Genomic DNA, 26908 nt, shown 5'->3' on the forward strand with positions numbered 1-26908 from the left:
CCAAGCCATCATATTGCTAAGCTACACAGCTAGCCAGCTAAATATCCTTTTCAAGAACCCATTTTTTTTCATATCGCTGGTAATCCATATATTGTAACGGGTCAGGCCCATATATTAGGGTTAGGTTAGAATGGTGAATGAGAAATGTTGGATCAAGTGGTTACACAAGTGAAACAGACACGCTATGCAGGGTGAGGAAAGAGTGGAAAAAGGATGACTCTGTTTTATCGTAGTAGAGATAGATGATATATTATATATCATGCGCACAAAGCTTAGAAACAATATGATATATATATATATATATAATTAGAATTATTTTTCTAAAACAAACTTTTTAAAACTTATTTGCACCTTGAATATCATCACAAAATCAAATAATCTGTCTTATCTATTCATACAATCAAACCATGCCTCAATACCTCCCGGAATAAAATCTATCATTGCCTTATTTTATTTTCAGGTTATTCACCGCATTATTGAAATGGTTTTTTTCTCCACATTTTGAAAATTACATTTTCTTAAAAAATTCGTTAGACCCTTTTTTTTCTAACTTATATACTGAGTTTATTTACCAAATTATTTAATTTATCCTATAATAAAACATATTACCTGCTATAATAATCCGGTCACTAATCAATGTCAAACTGGGGCCTATCTCTTTTGCTTCAAATTGAAAAACTCCACATTTCAAAATGCTAAAAACCACCCCATTTTAAATTGAGGTGGTTTATCTCAAATGGAGCCTACTTCCTCTGTATCACGATAAAAGAAAATAATATAAGATAAGATGTACTACGAATCTGAATAATAAATATGTCATATCCTAGGTTTGTTTATTCTAAGAGAGTGTATCTACTTGGGATTCAAATTGAAAAACTCCACATTTCAAACTGCCAAAAACCACCCCCATTTTCTCCCTCTCATTATCTCCTTAAAAAAATCAAAAAAAGAGAAGAGAGAGAGAGAGAGAAAGTGAGAAAAAAAAGAGAGAGAGAGAAATAAAAAAGAGAAGAAGGGGGAGGCCAGCTGAGGCAGGCACCCCACCACCCTTCTCCCTTCCCCCAATTCTCTGCACGCCCTCAAACGCGCCGCCCGCATTCCGCGATCCCCCCCCCCCCTCTCCCCGCAGATCTGGGATCCTCCGCCGCCGCCGCCGGATCCCCCCTCCGCCGCCTCCCGTGCCTCGCCGCGCCGCGTGATCCGATCCCGGCCTGACCTCTCTACCCCCCCGCCGCCAAGTTGGCGCCTCAGCGCAGGTCGCAGCGCCTCGCCGGCGGCGGCGGCGGCGGCGCAGGGGCCGCCGCGCAGCCGCCGGGCGCGCAGCAGCAGCAGCAGACTGCGCCCGGGGGCGCGGGGATGGGGGACTCCGGGGACGCCGTCATGGCGCGGTGGCTCCAGTCCGCGGGGCTGCAGCACCTCGCCGCCTCCTCCACCTCCTCCTCCTCCGTCTCCACCGCCGGTGGTGGGGTGGACCCGCGCGGCGGGGGTGGTGTCGGCGTCGGGGCCCTCGGTGGCGGCGCTGGCGGGGGGAGCTTGCTCCCGAGCCTCCTCATGCAGGTGAGGTTTTGTTCTTGTTCTTCTTTTTTATCTGATGAAATGCCTGATCTAGTTCTTGGAATGGCGGATCGTTCGCGGAAATGTGCTCTCTTTATGTCGCGATTCGCGTTAGGGTTGAGGTTCGCGTGGAATTGATTGGATTAACTTAGTTTCGTTTAGAGTTGGTCGTCGGTTCTATGATTTGGGTTACCTTTTGGCTGCATTGCCCGGATACCGATCATGGTACTCATAGTCCTATACTCGTGTCAGGAGCATTCTTTATTGTCTTGGATATGAATGGCTGATTGCTTGATTCCAAACGTTGTACGGGTTTGTAATTTGTTCGACTCTGTATATGTTTTGTGTGAACCGTGAAGCTGCGCATGTTGTTCGAATGGAGACCAAGTTATGTTCTTTCTGTTCTGATGGCATGCTGATTTCCATTTCTTTCAAATGTCTTCAAGGTTCATGTGCATAATGGGAAATATTGTGATAGTTCACCCATAGATTTCTTCTGATCCCTAGTGACAGGCGTTGCCATGTACATATACTGTTAGCATTTTTGATCGCATAGTTTGCAATGAGTGATAAAATTATTGTTTGCTAGGGATATGGACCACAGTCCATTGAAGAGAAGCAGAGACTTTATATGCTGTTGAGAAGTTTGAATTTTAACGGAGAGACCGCACCTCCATCAATTTCTGAGCCCTATACGCCAACGGCTCAGAGCTTTGGCGGTGGTAATTCCCTAGAGGGGTTTTATTCACCTGAGCTTAGAGGTGAACTTGGAGCTGGCTTGCTGGATCTTCATGCTATGGATGACACCGAGCTACTTTCTGAGGTACACCTCAAATGCTACATTTTTAAAATGTTTTTCTTATTTTCTTACCATTTAACATCGATGAGATAACAGACAATGTATACATGAAGTCGTCGGTCATTATTCTATCAATATTGGGATGTTACTGTACGTACATACTTATGCTGCAAGCAATAGGATGAATTCACTTAAATGGTGGTTTATATGGATTCATGTGAAATATTTTCATCCGTGCAGTCCATTCCAAACTAACTGTTTTCCTTTTGGCAGGATGTAGCTTCAGAACCATTTGAGCCTTCACCCTTTATACCAAAGGAAATGGATGAGGATGATGATGACATGCTTCCAGGAAGCCAGCCAGGCCCATCAGACAACTATAATGCAGTGGCCAATGAAAAAGAGAGCACTGCCAGAGAAAATAATGTAGCAAAAATTAAAGTTGTGGTACGTTAAGCCATTTGAAGTGTTCCGTTGATAACCGGTTTTGACACAACAATGCTTGACAAATATATTTGACTTATTTTCACCCCATATTTTCAGGTAAGGAAGAGACCTTTGAACAGAAAGGAGGTATCTCGTAAGGAAGAAGACATCATAACTGTGCATGATTCATCATCTTTGACAGTTTATGAACCTAAGCTAAAGGTATGAACTGTCCATCCCAAGGGGATTTTGTGGGGCCAGTATTTTTAAGTTACTTTTTGCTGGTTTATGCAGCTATTGCAATCAATTTATTTAACTATTAAATGCCTACAATGTATTATGTGGTCAATATAGGAGGAACAATAGTTTCAGTCTATGATAATTTTACTTGATGTTCACTATACTAATGTATTCATTTTTTACTGACCATCGTATCTGCCTTCGTGTTAATAGTCTGGGATACTTCTAGCATTTTCTATGCTGACTGTTTCTATAGATGCTTACCATGTGCATACTAGATAGGTGTGCAGATTTCCGGTGATATACATTTGTGGTACTGGGGATCTTCCTGTTCTTTGTAATGGACATATTGGGTCATTCTAGGGTGCAAAGATCTATTGTAAATTTGTATTATGGTAGCTGGAATATAGCATTCCTGGTACAGTCTCAAGAAAAGGGAAATTACCACATTCTAAACCTACCGCTCTAACAAAAGTTCTTCAGAAAAGTATTGTGGTTAACTGAAGTTATGCTATATTTCCATTTTATTAGCTATGCATGATTATTTTTTGGACAAAAGTAGCATTTAATACATTTGCCAGAACCGCTAGACCTCTAGAGGATCAATACTAGTACATACATTTTCAAGAATTTAAGTTTTCCTCATGAGTAGTCCTGCAATTCTTCCTGTTACTATGTTAACATCTTGTATCCATTGAAAGGTGGACTTGACAGCTTATGTGGAAAAGCATGAATTTTGTTTTGACGCTGTCCTGGATGAGCAAGTTTCGAATGATGAGGTATTACTATTTTCTCATGTTGACCAAATCATACTTATTTGTTTTGAAAAATTGTTATGGGACACCAAAACTACGTCACAAGCAACGTTTTGGACATTGACATTTCTTCTGTGATGTAACCTAGTGAAATTATAATACCTTGTTGAGACAACTCTACACACATCATTTTCATGTCAGCATTGTAGTTCAAATTGTATCTCAGCATTGTATCTGTTTGGTGTCTAGGCAAATGGTACAGCTTTGTTGCCAGTTGTCACCAAGCGGTTTTCATCCGCTAACAGGTCCATGTGCTCAAATTGCCCGCTTACAAATATCCTTACCATCGTTTTTATTTGTTTACTTTCCCCACCTCTACTACTGTTGTATAATGCATCACCACCTTGGCAGCTGCTCTCCTTTGTTCTCTCTCTCTCTCTCTTTTTTTTGGGGGGGGGGGTATCAGTTGTGGGTGGCAGTTTTTTTAGGTGTTCCACATTTTGTCCATCTATCCAGCCTTGATATGGCAATGGACTTGTGCTAGATTTGGGAGTACTAGTTTGAGCTACATAGTATTTGGATCACAAGGAAAATCATTTTGTTGTCCTTGTTGGTGTATCATGGATTTTCTCTATAACAGCGAAGGGATTATTCTTGATTATTTCAGCATTTGACTTTTGGGTCTCTCTGGACAGGTATACCGCGAGACTGTGGAGCCCATTATACCAATAATATTCCAAAGAACAAAAGCAACATGTTTTGCTTATGGTCAAACAGGTTAGGCTGCAATGCTGATATAAAGTGGGTTTTTATATGTTGCGTTTTTCAATCACAAACATATAATGTTTTTTTGTAATCTGGGCTCACTTCCTTAGTGTGTAAAGTATTGCCTGATAAATGATAATAGTATGGTTCTTTTGGACAATTTTTGGCAAATGATTAGCCTAATGCCTCAATATGATTGTGCTGAAGTTGATATTTCGCGCAAAATAAGTGTTGTTTGAGCTCTTAAAGTTTAGGCTGCAGAAAACACTGGGAAACTGCTTTTACTGTCTACTAATTTCCCTTCGTTGACTTATAGATTATAGCTCTTGTGGTAAATTTGGAAAAGAAAATCTAATTCTTTTATTCTTTCTCAAAGTTTACCTTTTTAGATCTTTTACTAGTTTTGTTGTACCTTTTTCATTCATGAGCAGGTAGTGGCAAGACATATACGATGCAACCTTTGCCTCTGAGAGCTGCACAAGACATGGTTCGCCTTTTGCATCAGCCTGTCTACCGTAATCAAAATTTTAAGCTGTGGCTTAGCTACTTTGAGATATATGGTGGGAAGCTCTTTGATCTTCTCTCTGATAGAAGGTTGGTCATTGCATTTCTTTTCTGTCCATGCCTTCAATTGGTATATCTGTTTCCTTCTGATTTTTAAACTTGATACATCTTGCATATACGTACCTGCACTTGTCTGTGTGCTCATCTTGCATTTATTACAGTATATGTGTTTTCTTCTGGGTGCAAGTCCCTTTTGTTTGTCATAATTTTTTTGAACATCATGTAGGGATCTGCTAAAATGTTACATGATGCTATGTTGCATAGGATTCTATGAGCCAAGAGTTAGCCAAACACCATTTAATCTTTAGTTCCCTTTGATGCATTACACTGATAATACCTTTTAATTTGAGAATTGTACTTCTGAATTGCATTTTGTTTTGAAGTGTCTTTTGACTTGGAATTTTCAAATTATATACTCAACTGAATTTTGTCAACTCTTGTTTTACAGACAGCTCCTGATGAGGGAAGATGGCAAGAAACAAGTTTGCATTGTTGGTCTGCAAGAATTTGAGGTTTCTGATGTTCAGATTGTCAAGGAATATATTGAGAGAGGAAATGCAGCCCGGAGTACAGGGTCAACGGGGGCCAATGAAGAATCATCAAGGTCACATGCTATTCTGCAGCTGGCTATCAAGAAACATATCATAGTAACTGATACCAGGCGACAAAGAGATCGAGATGCTAATGAATCTAAAAACACAAAGGCTGTGGGAAAAATTTCATTTATTGATCTTGCTGGAAGCGAGCGTGGAGCCGATACAACAGACAATGATAGGCAGACGAGGTGATAATTTTTTATCTTACTTTTCCTTGTTGCCTGTATTTTCTAACTATTGACCTGCAACTTTTGTTTTCTCAGAATTGAAGGAGCTGAGATAAACAAGAGCCTGCTCGCTCTGAAGGAATGCATTCGGGCCCTTGATAACGATCAGATACACATTCCTTTCAGAGGAAGCAAGCTTACAGAAGTTCTTCGTGATTCATTTGTTGGTAACTCTAGGACGGTGATGATCTCTTGCATTTCTCCAAATGCAGGTTCATGTGAACACACATTAAATACCTTGAGATATGCTGACAGGTAATAATTCAAAGCGTACTTTACAGTCTCCAATTCATGTACAGGTTTCAGTTACTTAATGTCCATTAACTTACAAAATTACTGACCAACTAACAGGGTTAAAAGTCTCTCAAAGGGCAGCAATACAAGAAAAGAGCAGCCCACTGGGCCAACTATACCTTCCAGCAAGGATTCTTCATCTGCCCCTTCATATCCTATGCCCATCGAAACTGAGGAAATTGCCAACCAGATTCAAGAGAAGAGACCTGTTGAAACTTCTAGGAAGGCTGCTGAAAATTTCACCTCGAACTCTTCTATGGAACCTGACAGGAATCCTGTTAGTATGATTCCAAGTTATTCTAATAGAGGAAAAGAAGAAAATGGTTCATCTGGCTTGAATGACAGAGAACGGGTTGATCTGAATTCCAGTCGAATTAGCTACAACAGTAAACCACAGTCTGTTCAGAGTTCAGCAAATTTACAAGAAGAGGAAAAGGTTACAAAAGTTTCTCCTCCTCGGAGAAAGGCCTATAGGGATGACAAACCTGAAAGGCAGAGCAACTATGCGAAGAAGGATAGTGGACCTGAGACAAGTAGGCCTGGGTATAAGGTGCAGCAGGCAAAGCAGTTGCAACAGCAACAACGGCCGACATCTGCTTCAGCTTCTCAGAATTCATCAAGGCAATCTGAAAAGGAAAGTTCTTGTGATGATGTGGAAATAGATGCTATTCTTGAGGTAAAGGAATAATCTGCAAGTACTGTTATGTTATAATCCTGAATGGAGTTATACATCAAATTTTCTTTTATATGTTAGGAAGAGGAGGCTCTCATAGCAGCACACAGGAAGGAAATCGAGAGCACTATGGAGATTGTACGAGAAGTAAGTTATTGATGTACTGTGCTTCCTCAGGGTGAACGGCATCATCATATATATTGCACTTGTAGCTCCAATGTTCTTAACTAGAATCTTTCCAGACATTGAGAAGTCCCCTCCCCTGTTATAACATGTGATGGCCAGTAAAAACCTACTAAGCCGAGCTCAAAGAATCTAAGCAGCCATGTTGGTTACATCTCAATTCATTAGGTCTAAAATATTTATTTAAGCGCTGTAGGCAGGCTATAACTGCTTTCGAATCTGAGTTGCATATCATGTAATATTAACCTGCTTATAAGGTACAACTTGTGAAGCTAGTAGTGTTGAATTCTGTGGTTTGATCTGAAGTTGAATTTAGAACTAGTTCAGTCTTGTGCACAACTTGAATCTAAGTAGGTGATTCAAGTGCATTGCACACGATTTCTATCTTTGTTGTGTACGTGTTTCGGCTTATGAAATATGGCATCCCTTGATTATATCATGCATCTGAACCAAGTGCATCTTTACTTTTCAATTTCAGGAGATGAACCTTTTGGCAGAAGTTGACCAGCCAGGGAGCCTTATTGACAACTATGTAACACAACTGAGTTTTCTTCTGTCACGCAAGGCTGCTGGCTTGGTCAGCCTCCAAGCACGCCTGGCGCGGTTTCAGCATCGCCTCAAAGAGCAGGAGATACTCAGCCGTAAGAAATCTTCCAGATAAAGCCCCCGGTCATCTCTCGGCGACTTTGGCCTTTTGCCTTGTCAGAGCACCGATTGGAGCTTTGACCGCCGTTTCATGCGAAGCTCTTCCCCTGTCGGGCTCCTGTAACGTTGGATCTAAGCAAGGAGCTAAGCGAAGATATAGCGCAGTTGCTTAGAGAGGCGCCTGGTTGGTGGTTTCCTTTGGGACGTTTTGTCAGGTTTGGTCAGCAGTTTGCTAAAATAGTCCTTCCACAGTGGGGCTGCTTGGGCTTGTGTTGTTTTTTTGGCAGATGCATGGCTTGGCCTCTTTTGCCAGTTTTTCCATTGTATGATGAGACATGTAACTACTGTGTTTGCAGATATGGATGGGTTGGTTTCCGATGTTTGGGAGACAAATCCTCTCTTCTTTTTTTTTTTTATCAACATAGAGATATTGCTGCTGTATTCTTTACTGATTATTTGCGTTGAGAAAGAAAAAGTTTGTGTATGTCAAGGACTAGAAAATATTTAATATTCACCCCATATATTCCCTTTTTGAGAGTTTTGAGATAGGTATGATTTGGAAAGTTATGTGAATGTGATATGCAAAATGCACTAAAACCGAATTCTAGTTTTGTCATGTGAACTCGTGTCTTTTTGCGGAAACTGTATGTTTAAAATGAAGGGAGAATATGCCAGTGGTAACAACATTGCATTAGTTCGTTCGTCCCTTCCACAAAAAGAATAGAAAACTCGTTTAGAATTTTAAAGCTCCTTTGAACGCAGGAAATTCACAGATTTTCACACGATTTTGTCCTCTCTCAAAAAAAAAAAAATCTCGCGACAAATTCCTTTGTTACAAAGGAGGTATCAGATCAGATGGTTTCAGGGAAGAAAAATTCAAATTCGATATCAAATACAAGTGATAGCGAATTTCAAAATCCAAATTGGACCCATCTAGTTGCCCCGGCCCAACACGGCCTTTTCAGGCCCAACACAAAAGGAGAAGTGGAGAGAGGAGAGAGAGAGAGAGAAGGGAGAGAAAGCTCTAGAGCTCGAGCTGCGCGGCGTGAGGAGATGAGCGGCGAGGTGGCGGCGGCGGTCGGCGGCGGCGCCCCGGAGGAGAACGGCGCCCCTCCGAACGTCACCATCTACATCAACAACCTCAACGAGAAGATCAAGCTCGAGGGTACGTACAGCTGCCTACCCCACATTAACCTCGCTAAACCCTAGCCCTAGTAGGAGTAAATTCATCCGCCGCTTCACCGTGGATTCGCGCGCTGCTTCCCGTAAATTCGTACTGCTGCTTGCCGTGAATCTATGTGCGTTTCGCCGCGGTGGGAATCTATGTGTTCTTCATCGATGCGGCCGTAAATCTTGCGCTTGTGTCACATGTAAATCGCCGGGTGTGGCAATGGATACGGTATGAACGGTGATGTGTCTAGAGGAATGCATTGTTTGCCTTAGGAGAGCATGTGCTCAAGTGAAACCCTACAGGTTTAGGTAGTCCTTGTTTCGGCTTTTTTTTTTTTTCCGAATACCTTGGCGTAGCGGATTTTGGTGCATCCCATGGCTGGATGGGTCAGCGTGAATTGTACCTGGTTGGCTTGTATAATTGGAATAGGAAGTTTCATGATGCTTCTCTTATACCTCGTGCTGATGTCTCTTTTCTTATGATGCAAGTTCTTTTTTATCTGGAAGGTGAAGCTATAACTCGCTGATATCCTTGCAGAACTTAAGAAATCGCTCCGCGCCGTTTTCTCCCAGTTTGGGAAGATTCTTGATGTTCTCGCTTTCAAGACTTTGAAGCATAAAGGCCAAGCCTGGGTTGTGTTTGAAGATGTTGCTTCAGCAACTGAGGCTTTGAAGAGCATGCAAGACTTCCCCTTCCATAATAAACCTATGGTGAGTTCACTGTAGTTTTATAGCATGCTAATGTTATGGCATGTCCAACAAACTAGTATTTCAGGCTTTTAAATTTATTTTAGGGCTGCAAACCTTGCTCACTTGAACAACTGATATGAACTCCCAAAGGACTGCAGTAGTGATGTTACAGATCAATAGAAACCCAGTTTTCTCTCTAAAATGTAAGAAGTCTAAACTAGATCGAAGTTTACATGAGTTTGCTGTTCAACTCAATATGTTATCATCTGCTGTTTCATATGCTTTTACTGTATTTTTTCTCCGATAATTTTTTTTCATGGAGTCTTCTATGCTTCACTCCAGAGAATCCAATATGCCAAGACCAAATCGGATATTATAGCAAAAGCTGATGGCACCTTTGTACCTCGAGAAAGAAGGAAGAGGAATGATGAGAAACGTAAGATGCTAGTTGAGATTCCTTCTCTTTGTTGTTTAACTTTTGAATTAGCTTCTGCTCGTGTATCATTTGTCCATGGAAGCATGTCTGATTATATCATTGTCTTAGCTCTTCAGAATTATCTTCATGTTCACCAGGCACTTCTGTTTAATGATATTAGGTTTAATTAGTTCATCATGTGTTAGCACTGTATAAATAAATAGGATTGAGGAGATATTACACCATTAGTATCAGTGGCATGATTTTTCTTTTCAACTGATACGGGCGTGTAAGTAACTAAGATCTGAGATGTAAATTACTTTTGTGGTCCCCTGATTCAGTACAAAAGCTAGTCAATTAGTTAGTAGTTTGTATAATATGGTAATGGTTTTAAAACTAATTACAATGTCATGCTGTTTCAAACTGTTTACCTTGTCTCTGTTGCTTTTTTTTTTAACCTACATCAATATAGATGCATTTGCATGTTCCCCTAGCTGTAGAATTTCATATATTATCTAAACAATGTAAAATTATGTTCGATCTCCTTTCTGATTGTGCCTTTCGCTGGTCCTGCTTTTACTATGCCTTTTCCAATATATATTCATACTGATAAGGCGGTAGCCTCAAAACCTGAGATCAACTATCTGCTTTGTTTACTGGTAGTCCTCTTCTTTTGTTGGTATAACTGATCATTTCTCTTTCTGGGAGGATTCTTTATAGTGGTTGCAGTTATGGGGCTATAGCAACTTTGCCCATATTCCTTTTCGCTGTGTTTCGAGAGCAGGCATCATTATATTTTCCTTGAATGATGCAGCTGAAAAGAAGCAGAAGCGTGAGCAGCACCATGATGTGAGTCAAGTTGGCTTAGGTGTGAATGCTTACCCCGGTGTTTATGGAGCTCCTCCGGTAAGTACAGTTAAACTGATTAGAAAATGTGTTTCTGCCTCTACCTTCCTTTTTTTTTTTGCCTTCGATATGTGCAAAATAAACTTTCATTGAGGACTCTTTTGAAGCAGCTGTCATACCTACCACTTTTCACTGTTCCATTGCATATGTCCGCATGGGCACAAGCTCCACTCATGTTAGTTCCTTGTGCTCACATGTACTGATGCACACCTTTCCCTCTCTCTGCAACACAGATAGTCTGCCTGTTGTTTCATCATTCTATTTTGGGTATAGAATGTGCATGTGCATTAGCCAAATAGGCAATTGTCCTGTCCTCCCTGTAATTAGCCATCCAATACATTAAGGAGATTCACCCAGCAATTAGAAATCACAACCCATGCTGTGAACCTAGTTTGAGGTAGCACGGTGCTAAGTGGAGGCAACAATCACTTCTGTAGGGATGCATTTGTTTATACCCTTAAGAAAGTCTCTTAACGTGTTCAACTAAAGGAAGATAATCATCCAAACTATAGATCAAATATAATGCTAACAAAGAAAACTAATACAAATGACCACGGCAAACAATAATCACAAGCATAAAGACCACTGTTTGTACAGTAAGCATGTTGCACATTTAAACGCCCCTATTTCTGCCTTATATTTTTCTTGAGCCCACTACTTTTGGATTCCTTCGATTCATTGGCTCACTGTTTTGTACAGCTCTCTCAGCTACCTTTTGCTGGCGCACAGAAGGTCATGATGCCGGAGATAATTGTACCGAATAACATCCTCTTCGTCCAAAACCTCCCACATGAGACGACCCCTATGATGCTTCAGATGCTCTTCTGTCAGTACCCAGGGTTCAAGGAAGTCAGAATGGTTGAAGCAAAGCCTGGGATTGCTTTCGTGGAGTACGGCGACGAGGGGCAGGCTACCGCTGCCATGAACCATCTTCAGGGGTTCAAAATTACGAAAGATAACCAGATGCTTATCTCGTATGCGAAGAAGTAAATGTACTATTGACTTGCTCGATGAATGTTGTAGTCCCAAGTTTTCGCATAATCCATAGATTTTCATTGTTAGGTAGACTACACCATGACAACCATGTTAATGTACTACTGCTCAGCTGCCCGTGTGTGTTTCAGGAATGAGATGAAATTTGAACCATCTTTGCAGTCGTGAGTTCTCCTAGTTAGTTCTGTCACTCGTGTTCCCTTGTGTAAAATATGGCAGCTTGAGACGATTTACATTTATGCTATTGCTGTTAGCCTCGTTAAAATATTTACCATCTCATAGTCATACTTGTGTAGTTGTGTCACCATGGTCACCTGACAGCAACTGTGGGATTCAATTACCATTAAATCATTAATATGTTGAAAGAAACATCTAAAATGACAAGTGAGGCAATTAGACAATTCCATTGAACACACATGTTATCATACACTCCTATAATCGGGAAAAAGATGTTGCTCCGAAAAATCTAAAAGTTTAACATGTTAGGCATGAACATGATGAGATGGAGAGCACACGAGAAACTACGAACAATAATATTATGATAAACCGAACACAGCAACGAACATTAATACAGCGCAATTTGTTCGTCTTCGGCAAACTGGTCAGATCCTAAAACATTGTTGTGGTGTGTTTTTTTTTTCCCTGGCTGGCGTACTCAAAATCTCCAAGGCATAGCCCAGCACTGGGCTACTCAGGTTGATCATCGGAAGGAGCCTGGGACATTTCATGGAAGACAGTGGTGTCACACTCTTTCGAGTTCAGTAACATGCTTTCCCAGCTGGTCCTTCAGCTCTTTCTGCCACCCTTCGATGAGCTTCTTATGTTTGTCGATGAGCTCGGACTTGGTCTTCAGCTCTTCCTCCATTATAGCAATATCCTGCAAACCCAAACTGGACATGTTAAAACATGATGACACATTATTATTTGATTATTACAGCTTGGGGACCACGCCATATAGGATTTTCTTGATTTCCCCCATGAAGCTTATAGAGAAAAATCGATGCACAATTTTTTTTTACAACGGTTGCAATATAACATCAATATAATTGATTTCAAAGAGAGGGTCAAATGGATTTTATACAACCAATCTAGATAGCTTTAAACTTATTGATGGGCCAAATATTAAAAACCATTGGATCTCAAGCACTCTAAAATGTTGAGCACAACGAGTACTAACATAGAAAAAAAACTTCAATTAGACATCTCAGAGAATTAGTGCTAACAATACGGGACTGATTTAGAGCTGGCCCAGTCAATTCAAGACTGTAAAAGAGACAAACTCAAGCCCTTATCTTTGAAAATTGAATATTTTTTTAGACCTTTTCCCTCGCCATCCCCAAGCTCTCAGCCTCCCATGTCTGTGTACTCTGGTGTCAAATCGTTACTCTGTGCTTACCCAACCTAGGGCATGTTTGAGGGAGCTTTTGGCAGCTGCAGCTTTTCCTAAAATTAAAAGCTCCCTCAAACAATTCAGCTTTTCATCTAGATTCTGAGAAGATGTAGTTAAAGAATACAGAAAATAAACTAGAAACAAGAAACCTAACTTTCCAGCTTCTTCATATTCTCATAAACTGACTACCAACCAATTGCTTCTCAAAATCTTAAGCTCCCCCAAACAAGGTCCTAGTTCTACCTGCAGGCTAATTTGCTAATCACAAAGTTCTAATTTGCTAATCATTTCGAAGTCAAGGAGTACCTTTCGAAGCAAAGTTGTTCCGAAAGCAATGCAATGTACCTTTCGAAGCATTTCTTCTGTCGACGGTCGGTCCTCGCGCTGCAGGCTGATGAAGTAAGACTGGAGCTTCTTCGCAGCCTCCATGAAATCCCTCGCGTGCCTCTCAACATCAACTGTTCCACATTATAACAACCACAACACCTTAGAATCCCTATTTTGCTAACCAGCAACAAAGCAAAAGAATCCAATTTCTACATCGACAGTTGAGCACACAGATGTAGAACGCTCAAATGCCACCCTCTCAATCTCATCTCAGCACCCGCGAGACGCCCGCGTACCAACAGCGCAGGTAAAAAGAAAAATTAACTTCGCCACATTTTGCTAGAGCACGAGGGGCTTCCTAATCCCCACCTCGTAGGCAAAACAGCGAACACCTGGCGGGCGGGCGAGTCGAACCAAACCAGCCGCGCCAAATCTTGGCCGGGGGAAGCGCAAGAACGACGGGGAAGGGAGGCTGCAGAGGGAGGAGAGAGGGGGAGTGGCGGGGTCAGTCTCAGTGAGTCCGACGTACTCTGGTGGGAGGATTGGAGGGAGCGGTCGACGGCCTGGAGCTCGCGCGCGGGGAGGCAGGGCAGCAGCGCCGCCTCCAGCGCCGCCACGCAGGCCATCATGTCGTCGCGCGCGCTCTCCCCGGGCCCCTGCTGCTGCTGCTGCGCCGCCTGCGGCGGCGTCTGCGCCGGCGACTGCGACGGCGGCTCGGCCATGAGAGCGAGAGACGAGAGAGAGAGAGAGGTGGGGATCGCAAAATTGCAATGAAACCCTTCTTCCAAAAACTACTAGAAAATGGGTGCGCCTTTGGCGCACCAACTAAGGCTGTGTTCAGAGGAGGGGCTTGGGAACCCCTCCTCCTGCCACGCAAAACGAAGTTCATTTTATTGCATGATTAATTAAGTATTATCTAATTTTATTTTGAAAAATAAATTAATATGATTTTTTTAAACAACTTCCATATATGAAGTTTTTTATAAATCACACTGTTTAGCAGTTTGAAAAGCGTGCACGTGGAAAACAAGATAAGTGGGTTGGGAAAATGAGGGGAAGAACATAGCTTAAAAGTACCCTGTAAATATTTATACCTTTGTTAGGATGTATAAATGTTTTAGAGTTATTTAGACTTAGTTTGATTTATTATATATATATATATATATATATATATATATATATATATATATATATATATATATATATATATATATGAGATGGAGTAAAAATGAACCGAAGCGACAATAATCAATGATATTTGTGATATTTCTATTTGGAAAGTAAATCTGGAATTCTATTTGGGAAAAATTCTAGGTCTATAAATATTTTTTTCTAAGTTAATTGTCTGAGTTTGAATAAAATGCACCAATATATAAAATAATAAATAAATGCAATAAAGACATATTTCATGATGAATCTAATTAAACTAATTTGGTGTTACAGATTTTGTATTTTTTTATAAAGCCAACCGGTGTTAGAGAAGTTTAACTGAAAGATAAACTTAGATTACAATATGAACATATGGAGTCAGTGAATTTCCGTTGTATTTTAGAAAAAAGAAACATGAAATGCTAATATTTTTTTCCTATGCATATTGTTTAAGTCCCATTTATCTTTATGTTTGTGTATTTAATCTTGTGTTAAACATCAAATATGGCAACATATATTGCTTGACTTCGTGACTTTCTGATTTTTTTTTTACTGTAGCATAAAAGTGAACACACTTCTTTGCTGCTCGACACGTATGCATGCGGTTGTCATAAATACATCTAATTAATCGATCAGTGATAATCACAATTAACTTAATGTTATCGGTAGATATTTCTTTTATTGATGTAATATACTCCTTAGTTGATTATAAGTTATAGCAGAATCTAATATAGCATTAGGTTAGGTTGGTGCCATTTTGGGGAGTACGACCGATCTACCCAGTCGGCTAGTCAATTGGTCTAATCTATACTTCAAAAAAAAAACGGAGATATGTCATATAGTGAATATGTCATCATACCTACTCTCATTGTAAATTTTGTAAGTTGCCCCTTAAATTTCTTAATATTTAAAAGATCAAATCTAAATTGATAGTCAAATAAAAAAATGATTAGGTAGTGTTTGAATCTCCTGAAGATGAAGATTAAGTGTTTCACGCAAAACGAGGTGATAATAACATGTGATTAATTAAATTTTAATTATTACAAATTTAAAAAATGAATTAATCTGATATTTTAGAGCAACTTTCATATAGAAAGTTTTCGCACGAAACACATTGTTTAGCTGTTTGAAAAGTGTGCCACGAGTATCTAAAATTTTATCCTCAGATTGCATAAGAAATGAACATGGCCTAAGATGAATATTCCCTATAGCAAAAAGATGGTTAACATATTAATACATTTTTTTATCTATAGCAAAACACAAACATTTAGCTAGGTGTTCGAAGACCCATTATTTTTAACAATTACTTAAAAATTGCATTTTGTTTTAGGATCTTTTCTTTCAGTCCATGTAACATTGGGGTTACCAATATTTGTTGAGAATCTTGGGAGAAAGATCTAGTTAGAAATAAATCACACCAATCTGTAGTTCTGCTATATCTAGCCCACATCAATCTGCTATATCCGTTTCAGGATGGAGGAAGATTTATCTAGAACATAGAGATCCTATCTTTTGCCTCAAACTCTCTCTGAATAGCAATTTTTACCTTTGCACCATCTCTACCGTTGATTTTAAATCAGATGGTTGTGTGTGGGAGACCAGGAACATACCCTAAATTTGGAGTTCAGAGGGGGTCTAACCAAATTTACAGGTTGCCATGTGGCTCAATGGGAAGCCGGATCCTAGACCCTGCAATCGGTTTTAGAGATTTGCCACTCTTAAACGTGACAATTAACAATTTACCATCTACTCCTTCCATTTCAGGTAATAAGACGTTGTTGACTTCAAACTACTTCAAATTTGACTAAGTTTATGCATAAATATAGTAATATTTATAATACCAGATTAGTTTCATTAAATCATAATTGAATTTATTTTCATTATAAATTGTGTTGAGTTGAAAATATTATTATTATTTTCTACAAACTTGATCAAACTTGAAGCAGTTTGACTTTAATTAAAGTCAACACGTCTTATAACCTGAATCGGAGGGAGTAGATCATATCATGGATATATTGAAACATATCATATGCACACAAGTCTTCTTACGTATATACCGTGTATACTAACTAAAAAAATATCATAACAAAGTACATATACATACTTTTAATAGTATTTTATTTATGTGTAAAGTATGATCTTCATTATATATAGGGAGAAGAAAAATATAAAATTCTGAGAGATTTATACTCTCAAAATTGTCAGATTTTTTATCTTTTTTATTACCGTTAAAATATAATAAATTTAAGGTTAATAATTTACACATAAGTATAATACTATTGGAAGTATTGTTCAATATTTTTCTAGATTTTTCTGATGAAATTTTTTAATTAGTGTGTACATGAGAAGACTTACGTGAATAGGATATGTTCCCTATATACATAGGAACCTACGTATCATTGACATATGGGTGAAAAATAGCTAAACGTATAATTAAAAGTGGCAAATATAAATGCCCCGAAAAAATGGTGACTAAGCAAATTATTTTGTTGCAGGAGAACACACCAACCGTAAATGGAAGGATGGACGGCTGTGATGGAACCTCCGCATACCAACGTCATTTATACCTACTTTTTTTTTTGAAACATAGTACAAACGCAAGCGCTCACAACGTGCGTATACTCACCCCTATAAACACAGCACGCACATCCCTATCCCTATGAGCACCTCCGGAAAACTGGGTCGGCATATCCTGAGATTGACGAAGTTACCACGGGTGCCTCGCTGTCGACGGGTACGTCACCTAATTCAGAATAAATAGCTGTAACAATTTTATACTCTTAGCAATTTTAAAAACAATGCTAAAAAAATAAACAACAATGAGATAACCTCAAAACAAACTCTAATGTCAAAATTTAAATTTTCGTTACGGCTGATAACCCGACAAGCAAACAAGTTGATAAAAAAAATGCTCGTTGACATAAACTAAATAGTAAATTTCACATAACTACAGATTTAAGACTAAGTATCACAAAATTATAGATTTAGTATTGAAGTTATCATAAAACAACATATTTGATTTTGGAGTTTAAATTTTTAGTACTACCGTTATGTTGGAGCTATAAACATTATAGTTTAGTAATTAAATTGGTATTAACCTTATAGTTTTATGATAAATTTGGCGCTAACTTATATTTTTATGATACAATAAATCTGAAATTTTGTGATAGTTTGATCAAAATATATGTAGTTTTGTGAAATTTAATCTAAATTAATATAAATGTATAAGCTAACAAATAGTTTATGAGAAGTTATCTAAACAATGAATATGAAGAAAGTTCTTTTTTTTTAAAAGAAATCTTTGAAAGCGTGGCAGGAATAATCCATATCTCCATTGGCATACACCTTCATGCAATCATGCAATTACCTTTGAACAAGTAGAAAATTTCGATCTATACACCAATCAATGAGGCCTTTTAAGCAGCCGTATAAGAATCCGAGCTGCATGTAGTATGTCATCACGTCCAGTGATCTGAATTTTTTTAACATTCATATATGAATTCTGTGCGAAAATTGGTCTCTCTTTTCATACACATTTCGTACGGTTTCTCACTATACACACTATATACTGTTATTTTTTAGATAATACACACTGTATACTGTTATTCAATCTCCTGACTCTCTTTGCTCCACACTTCACGGCAGCCAGTGAAGTCTGAAACTCTGACTGAGGCTGCATTATTACTGTTCTTCATCAATCTCGGCTGGAAAACACATGATGGCAGTAAGATCAGACTCACATCCGGGCCTTGGCATTGTTCTTCGCGGTGGAGCTCTGCAAATCAAATTCATTCTTTTTCAGAACAAAAGCATTCGGAAAACATGTGCGAAACTTTGCAGAATTGATTTGTTGATGTCCGAAGAACGAAAATGGGATAAGCAAAGAAGTCACTCTGTTCTCACCAGAGGAACACCTTCTGCTGCCCTTTCTGACAGGTATGAGCAAGGCCTGAACAACTGGCCATGCTTCATCTCCCACTCTGATAGCCTTGCGTGAATGCGCTTTGCGCCGATGGAATCGGCCCAGTACACGATGCCACCCCTGGTTGCACAATCAGTTGAGCAGTTTGTCAGAATTCTCAAAGTTCAGCTGTTGTTGTCAGAAGCATACAATATTGTTCAGAGTTCAGCTGTTGTTATCAGGCAATTTATACATACTGTTCAGAGTTCAGTCGTTGTCAGATAAATTGAAGCGTATTTGCATTTTTCAGAGTGAGAGGAAGCACCTGTATGGTGGAAATCCCATGCCGAAGATTGAGGCGATGTCGAGGTCCGAGGCTTTGTTGGCAATGCCCTCACTGAGGACCTGGCAGGCCTCGTTGATAACAGGGAAGAACACCATCTCCACTATTTCCTTGTCGTCAAGCTTCAGTAGCTGGTACATCATTTGCACAAATAGAACTAAATAGAGATCACAGGGATATGATCTAGGATTATGGTAACATAAGAACTTTTGACTAATTATGATCTATATCAAGATACATGCAAGTTTCAATGTATGCACTAAAGTGGACGATTAATTTGTTCTCAGGATTTCACCAAACACTGAATGTTAAGTTGAGAACTGGCTTGCTTTATTTGATCACACTGATATGTATCTATGAACAACGTTGCTGTTTCAGTGTGGATAATGTACAACTATAGGTGAGTTGATTCTTTGACCTTCAATGCCCATTATACCACACTCAAGTATACTTATTTGGTGTACGGAAATATATATTCCAATTATATATTTTTATTACCATTAAGCTCTGAACAGGGTAAACAAGAATATTTATGAACAGAGAAAAAAGGGGTGTTGGAACTTTGGAAGGTGAAAACAAACCTCAAGATCAGGCACAGTTCCAGCCATTCTCCTTGACTTCTCAACATACTTGAAGATATCAGGATCAGGGATGGCCTTCCGATTACCCTCATACTTGTAAAATCCCTTTTGAGAGGCTTCGCCTGCGTAAAAGGTAAGTGGACAGTAAATGGGATTTCAGGAATACTAGCAATCTTCAAAGATCAGCAAAGAAAACCTCAAGGGAAGAAAAGAAATACTGTAGGTAATATTTGAATTATTTTACCTGTCCTTTTGTCTTCAAACATGAGAGGAATTAGCATTGACTTGTCGACACTCCCGGGGGAGTTCTCAAGGTACTGCATGCCAGAGGCAAGAGCTACTCCAAACCCAACCAGGTCTAGCAATCTGGAGAAAGTATTAAAAGGGCAATTGAAGTCTGATTCAATTCCAAGTATAACCCACATGGAATTTTTTAGCAATTTTCAGTACTAAGCATTCCATTGCAATGTGAAAACATGAATTATATTTTTTTGCCAGCAGTGTGGACATGTTTCAAGGCACATATCCACAATTGTCGCAACAAGAAACAAAAAGGTTGACCCATTGCATTCAGCTGTGCAACATTTCTCAAAACCGTTTCCAACAAATCCAACCAACTTTAGCAACATTTGTTTATTTTTTCAACACTTAGGCCATTTCCACTGTATATGTCCTGGCTATATGAAGTCAAAGGAGGAAGGGAGAGCTCCATTGTCTATAGGCTGACCTGAATGGACCCATTGGCATCCCAAATTCGGTACAAACTTGATCAATCTTGTAAACATCCATTCCACGATCAACAAGCAAGAGCGCTATACTAGTATAGGGAGAGAACATCCGGTTAACTGCAAAGCCGGTACAATTCCCAACCACTACTGGTGTCTTCTTGATCTTCTTCCCCACATCCAGCAAATCAACAACTACTTGTGGTGAGGTATGATTGGAGCGGACTATTTCCAGAAGTGGCATCACATGAGCTGGACTGTGGAGAAATTGGATTGTGTTAACTAGCTCACAAAAAAGGGTTATGCATGAATCTGATTAACACCACCTTACCTAAAAAAGTGCGCACCGGCAATGCGATCTTGGGAGTTTGTCTTCTCTCCAATCAGGTCAAGATCAATGGTAGAAGTGTTAGTGGCAAGTACACAATGGGAAGGACAGTACCGCTCCAAGTCAGCAAACACTTGCTGCTTCACCTTCACATTCTCTACAACTGCCTGTCATGATGAGAAATAAACATATGAATAATTGGATACCATCCAATATTGCTCTATGAAATATATAGCTAGATAGCAGTTAGATGTGTTACTTTCCTCAATAACTAAATCTACGTCCTTGAATCTCTCGTAATCAACGACACCTGTAAGAAGTGAGAGCGTTTTTTCGTATATCTCCTTGGTCATTTTCCCTTTCCTCACACGACTCTGCAAATTTGCTGATAGAAAAAGAATATAGTGAAATATTTTGTTCCTTTTTCAGATTGGTCTGGTATCAACAAAATATTGCTATGATGTCAACAAGTGTAGCATATGGTGTACCTTTGATCCTGTCAATTCCTGCGTCCAAGAATTTGTCGTTTACTTCTTTGAGTACAACAGGATAATTACTCAGCATCAGTGCAGTTGCAATCCCAGAACCCATAAGCCCACCCCCAACAATGGCAACTTTAGATACCTTCCTAGGCATTAAACCTAAGTCTGTGATCCCAGGAACCTGTTGCAATTGTTATAAGACTGGCTTTGTCCAGCTATAATAAAAGATTGCTACAAGGTAAGCAGATGTCTCATATTTACTTTTTGAGAAAATATCTTCTTTTCTTTTTTTTTTTTAAAAAAAAGATAGTGATCTTTCCTTGTTCATTACCTTTGATGTCGCACGCTGTGAAAAAAAGACATGAACCAAGCTTTTACATGTATCTGAGAAAACAAGGTCCTGGAAAGCAATGGCTTCCTGCATTTATGCCGTGAACAGCTCAAGTGAATCAGTCAAAAAAAAAAAAACAGCTCAAGTGAATTTTAAATTTTCACAGTTAACTTTTCATTATTTCTGTCAAGCCACAGAACAGGCATTAAGCTAAATGTAGCATCATGTACCTTCCGTAGCCCAGCTTGGGGTCCTGAAACTATACCTTCCTCGATAACATCAAGTGGGTGCCGAAGATTGGCAGCCTGCTTCTGAACCTGAGCTCTGGCAAACTTGAGGATCTCCCTGGCCTCATCAGGAGACTCTAGCTTGTCAGTTCTACTGAGGGTATGGACCCATGGCCTTCTAGATTCAGATATATCCAAGGCCCAACGGCAGGCAGTATTCAGCAAATCATTAGGTGAAACTATGGCATCGATGAGGGCCAGCTGATGGGCCTCTTCGGCTTTAATAGGCTTGGACATCTGATGAAATGGGTTTTATTTCACTGTTAATAAGTAGAAAATGTGCAATGGCACCATAAGAACAAAAAGAAAAGGATTTGGGTGAAATCTACCAGCATCATTTCAAGTGCTTTTGTTAGTCCAACAAGGCGGGGAAGTCGTTGTGTTCCTAAAATGCAGGACCAAGGAAAATAAATTAAAATATAGGTTAATGATATATATCATAGTTTGAAGTTTGTTATCAATCAGCTTCATACATGAATAAGAAATGGAGTTTGATCACTGCTGCACTGCATCAATGTTATCAGGGAAAATAATTGGATCACTAGGGCATAAAAATGCACATGACTTGACCCATTTTTAAAAAATAAGTAAAAAAAAATACTACCTCCAAATGCAGGGATCACTCCAAGTTGAAGCTCTGGAAGACCTAATTGAGCCGTTGGAATCGAAATGCGTGCTTGACATACCTACACGAATAAATCCAGTTAATACTTCAATTCAGAAATTTAAAGATAAAAATAAGGTAAGCAGGTCTTATCTATACCATGGAAATTTCTAACCCTCCACCAAGAGCAGGACCGTTGATAGCAGCTACTGATGGCTTTCCAGCAGCTGATAAAGTAAAAACCATGAAAGAGAATGTTATGCAATGAGTAGGCTCACCGAATTTGAGAGAGAATGCTGATAAGTGTAAATTTATATGTGCATGTCTTATTGGGGTACTTGGATCTATGGGACCTACGGCAAGTTCAGTTAGAACAGAGGTCGCAGGTCAGCATCATTTGGTTGTCTAAGTTGAAACAATGTTGGAGTGCTAATCATCTTCACAAAAGAGGCTTGCCACACCCAGCAAAATTCCCCTTATGGTTTCAAGAAGGAAGGATCATCTACTCAAGGTGTGTTCGCGGGCCATCCTCAGCATTGGGCAATCAGAAATCAATCTGCAGCAAGGGGTCTGTTTGACTGACAGACTAGTGGACAGCAAGTTCAGCAGAGATCAGGCAAGCAAGAAGGGAAGGGTTAAACTAAACTTAATTGTCACCTTGACATGCTGGTTGATTCAGAACACAAAAGGCTTTCAACAGTGCCAACTTGATTGATACTCAACACAGGTCTGAAAGCATGGATATAATTCTGGAAGGCATACAGAGAAGATTGATAGGTTGATCAAGGACAGAATGCCAGCATTTAAACTATCCTTGGTTGCTCAAGTTATCCTTGGTTGTTCATGTAAAGTTTGTTTTGTGGTGCGATGGAGAAGCTGCTGTTTATTTCTATTAATCAGGTCAAACGGAACTCTCTTGTGTATTTTTCAAGAAAATCGAGAAGAGAAGGTGAATTACTCAAGTACCTTCAAGAGTATTAGTCATGACATCTATGGACACATAATCAACCTTTAGCTGCTCCGCTATTAGAAACAAAACATGACAATGTTAGTTATTAGAGTTGTAAGTGAAATAATCATAGGAAAAAAAGTTACTGAATAGGGCTACCATACCTTTGTTTCTCTGAATAGCACCAAATGTATTAATGTCTAGTCCCCCGGAAAATACTCCTCCTTTTCCTGTAGAAAATATTTCCACAGTGAATAAACGAAACTGCAAAAATCTGGATGAGAGGAAACTGGGAAAGTGTCTTCACTGCTGTCATGTGCTAACAACAAGAGGTAAGCATTTCTTAAACTGGCTTTTACCTGTGACAACAATAGCTTTAACATCATTCCTCCTAAGTGCTTCTTCATAGTGGTCCTTCAAGCTATACAAGACTGAAAAGTGCACCACGGGAAAAACCTTAGAAAAAAGAACTTTGCATATAGACATGCTGTAGAAAATCCTAGGTCTTGCGCGTGTTTGATACCTTGGTTTTGTTCAAAAAATTAGGCAAAAATACTCAGTGGTTGCGTGCTGGTGGTTACCATTGGCATTTCCGCAACTTGCGCCACACACGGTGACACAGATCATCTGATGATTTACTGAATATTTAACTTAAACTGTAGTTCTTCAAAGAAAATCTTTAGCTAAATTTGGAACAAGGTAGCAGATTGGACTAGTTCCCATAGCTTTGTGCACTATGATGGGACAACAGGTAGTCTACTGCCTCAGAAGACATCCAAAAGCACATCGAGAGTTTTGATGGTATCACATCATACATACGCTTGTTAGAATATTTAAGGGAACGGAATGGAAGGATGTTTCAGCAGGTGTTTGACAAGATCCAATAGCCATACACTTTGACATGTTAATTTCTAGCGATTCACATGGCATCATCAAATGGTACTAGTCTTGGATAAAAATCTAGAACGCACTACAATGCCGATGTTGCTTTTCTTTTTCGTATCAAGCAGTTTATTTCATGATAGTTTCTTTTAGAGTGAAATCATAGCTGAGGATAAGCCTCTGAAGTTAATATATGAAACTTTGGCTAATAAATGTGGTCCAAAGTGAAATTTACTCTATATAGATAATAGTTGTGCTAGTTCTTGCTGAATGTATAACAGCACTATTGGCTTGTTCTGTTTTTTGTTTTTTTTTTCTGAAAAAGAAACTTATCGATGTCAAGGCAGAGCTCCTGCCAACTCTTCGAGAAAGGATAAGAAAACAATTTTTTTTAGCTATAACAGTATAAAACGTAGACGTAGAAGCGATAATTGCAGCAAGTCCCTAACACTGAAGAACCAAATTCATCCAGCCACAAACTGCAGCGGAGAAGAGGAAAGAGAGAGAGAGAGAGATGACCGTGGATGGAGAGGGCATTGACGGGAGGGTTGGAGATGGTGATGAGGGCGACGCCGCCGGGCCGGACCTCCATCTCCGTCCTCCCTTTCTCCGCCATCCTCTCCCTCCCTCCGCACCCGGATCTTGGCGTGGCTGCTGCTGCTGCTCCTCTCTCTCTCGGCTCTCGCTAAATAGTGAGCATCAATGGTGATGGGTTGTTGCATGGAGGGGATTGATCTTGATCAGGCGGAAAACATGGTGGGGGTTAGTTTGGAGTTGGGGATTAATCCATCCATGGCTGCCATGCCTCGTTCGTCCAGCTCCAGCAGGAGGAACTCGTGCGCACTGCTCTGCTCACCGGAGGAACGGAACGGGGATCAAAAACCGTTACAGCTTGTTTCGTAACTCGAGGGAATGGGATTGAAAGTTTACACGACAGAATTGATGATGAGATTAAGATGGGAATTTGATTTTTAATCTCAATATCTTGTTTGGTAGAGGTGATGGAAATCGATAGTAAGTTTAGTTGAAGATTATATCATTAATAAAAACGGATGGCTGAGATTTGCTTAGAGAAAGTAAAAGAGGAATTTCCTCCAAATTACCTGCCCCTACCCAGATATTGAAAAAGAGCAATTCCCCATTCTCATCTCACCAAAATTCTCATGTCTCATAACTAAACAAAACACTTAACAGCCTCATCCCTCTGAACTCCCAATCCCACCTAAAAACTCCCTCCAACCAAACGGACCGTTAGGCCTTGGTTTAGGGGGGGGGGGGGGTGTTAGGGGATTGGAGAGGTTTGCTTCGAAATAGTTTAAAATTAATTCTCTCTAATCCCTCTTTCTTGGGATTAAACTGAACAGGGCCTTACCAGAAAATCTCTTGCTGGTCCGGGTATTGAACTGTTTTCGATGGTTCCCTCCCTCTCTTTCTCTACTCGGCATATTAACGTTTTTCATTCCTTTACTTTTTCATTACGAAAAACGATTTTCATTCCTTTAACTAGTTATTCTTTTAAGTCTCTTTTAACGGAGAAAATTGTAATATTGGGACTGCAAACACGTGGGCTTCGCTGTTTTGACACTCCGAATGGATGACAAATGGGTCCATCTGTATGTATGAAATATGGGTCCAATATCATTATAGCAAAGGTTAATGTTTATAGTGTTATAATTGCAAATCCCCCTTTTAACGTGTTCTTAGAATTAACTAGTTGATTGGTAAATAGAAAATCCCCGACCAACTTAAAAAATTATTTTTTAAAAAAAAACTGTTTCTAATCATTTTTATAACTAGTGAGTAATTATAATTTAGTGCTACTCATAAATTTTTACTTTTACGAGTACAAATTTTACTCATAAATTAATTTTATTGCTTCATACATTTTTGCGCGCATATGTATTTGAAATAACTAACCTCTAATTGGTAATAGCACTCCCCTCCAGTCACACCAGAATGAGTATCGATCCAACGTCTACAAATGATAACACAAATTGATACACTAACATATGACAAATTCATGGGGGAGGCTAATGCGCACGTACGCGCCAGCAATTTAGCTGGCGCGCGCGGGCCCCCTCTCGGTTCGGTGCTTTTATTTTTATTTTTCTTTTCTTTTACGTTTTTACGCTCAGATCTAGGTGCTTTTTTTTATTTTTTCACCATTTCTTTCTAATTTTTTAATCTTTTGCACACCTCTTTATAAATGTAGAATTGAAAGTTTTTAATTTTGACATGAAAGTTTTAAAATTTTGACTTGAAAATTTTTAAATTTTGACTTGAAAGTTTTCAAATTTGCCTTGAAAGTTTTAAAATTTAAGTTGAATGTTTTCAAATTTTGGGTGAAAGTTTTTAAATTTGACATGAAAGTTTTCAAATCTGAGTTGAAAGTTTTCAAATCTGAGTTGAAAGTTTTCAAATCTGGGCTGAAAGTTTTAAATTTGACTTGAAAGTTTTTCAAATTTGAGATGAAAAGTTGAAAGTTTTCAAAATTTGAGATGAAAAGTTGAAAGTTTTCAAAATTTAACTTAAAAAGATTCAAGTTGAAAGTTTTCAAATTTGAATTGAAAATTTTTAAATTTGAGTTAAAAGTTTTAAAATATGGGTTAAAAGTTTTCAGAATTTGACTCAACGTATAAATTTCTTTTCAATTTATTACTTAAAAAAATCTTCGGAAAAAAACAAATCTTATCTTAATTATCGTCATTATTTATAACTAATGATTCTAAAACTA

At 39.1% G+C, this 26908-nt stretch overlaps 4 protein-coding genes across 4 annotated transcripts; 2 read left to right on the forward strand and 2 right to left on the reverse strand.

Annotated features, from left to right (window-relative positions):
* Nucleotides 1-1330: 1330 nt before the first annotated feature.
* LOC127773558 (kinesin-like protein KIN-13A) lies at nucleotides 1331-8242 on the forward strand. Its single transcript, XM_052299660.1, has 12 exons — nucleotides 1331-1557; nucleotides 2144-2377; nucleotides 2627-2800; nucleotides 2897-3001; nucleotides 3721-3798; nucleotides 4470-4551; nucleotides 4971-5133; nucleotides 5552-5887; nucleotides 5963-6181; nucleotides 6278-6896; nucleotides 6975-7040; nucleotides 7555-8242. The coding sequence occupies exons 1-12, from the start codon at nucleotides 1357-1359 to the stop codon at nucleotides 7735-7737; spliced, it is 2460 nt and encodes an 819-aa protein (XP_052155620.1). The 5' UTR covers nucleotides 1331-1356; the 3' UTR covers nucleotides 7738-8242.
* Nucleotides 8243-8712: 470 nt separating this feature from the next.
* Nucleotides 8713-12048, forward strand: LOC127774653 (U1 small nuclear ribonucleoprotein A). The gene is made up of 5 exons (XM_052300932.1): nucleotides 8713-8886; nucleotides 9430-9602; nucleotides 9924-10017; nucleotides 10811-10902; nucleotides 11602-12048. Exons 1-5 carry the CDS (start codon nucleotides 8775-8777, stop codon nucleotides 11890-11892), a joined length of 762 nt encoding a protein of 253 aa, XP_052156892.1. The 5' UTR covers nucleotides 8713-8774; the 3' UTR covers nucleotides 11893-12048.
* Nucleotides 12049-12274: 226 nt separating this feature from the next.
* LOC127774654 (mediator of RNA polymerase II transcription subunit 28) lies at nucleotides 12275-14400 on the reverse strand. Its single transcript, XM_052300933.1, has 3 exons — nucleotides 14142-14400; nucleotides 13631-13743; nucleotides 12275-12772 (listed from the first exon to the last, which is right to left on the reverse strand). The coding sequence occupies exons 1-3, from the start codon at nucleotides 14332-14334 to the stop codon at nucleotides 12638-12640; spliced, it is 441 nt and encodes a 146-aa protein (XP_052156893.1). The 5' UTR covers nucleotides 14335-14400; the 3' UTR covers nucleotides 12275-12637.
* A 3713-nt stretch (nucleotides 14401-18113) lies between these two features.
* Nucleotides 18114-25071, reverse strand: LOC127773505 (glyoxysomal fatty acid beta-oxidation multifunctional protein MFP-a-like). Its single transcript, XM_052299588.1, has 18 exons — nucleotides 24694-25071; nucleotides 23652-23723; nucleotides 23457-23522; nucleotides 23310-23366; nucleotides 22503-22570; nucleotides 22344-22425; nucleotides 22069-22124; nucleotides 21683-21976; nucleotides 21453-21539; nucleotides 21128-21302; nucleotides 20902-21024; nucleotides 20643-20805; nucleotides 20314-20568; nucleotides 19831-19952; nucleotides 19587-19708; nucleotides 18988-19136; nucleotides 18665-18803; nucleotides 18114-18536 (listed from the first exon to the last, which is right to left on the reverse strand). Exons 1-18 carry the CDS (start codon nucleotides 24788-24790, stop codon nucleotides 18498-18500), a joined length of 2166 nt encoding a protein of 721 aa, XP_052155548.1. The 5' UTR covers nucleotides 24791-25071; the 3' UTR covers nucleotides 18114-18497.
* Nucleotides 25072-26908: the final 1837 nt, after the last annotated feature.

This window comes from Oryza glaberrima, chromosome 5 (genome assembly GCF_000147395.1).
Source record: "Oryza glaberrima chromosome 5, OglaRS2, whole genome shotgun sequence".
In the NCBI taxonomy this organism is placed as follows: Eukaryota; Viridiplantae; Streptophyta; class Magnoliopsida; order Poales; family Poaceae; genus Oryza; species Oryza glaberrima.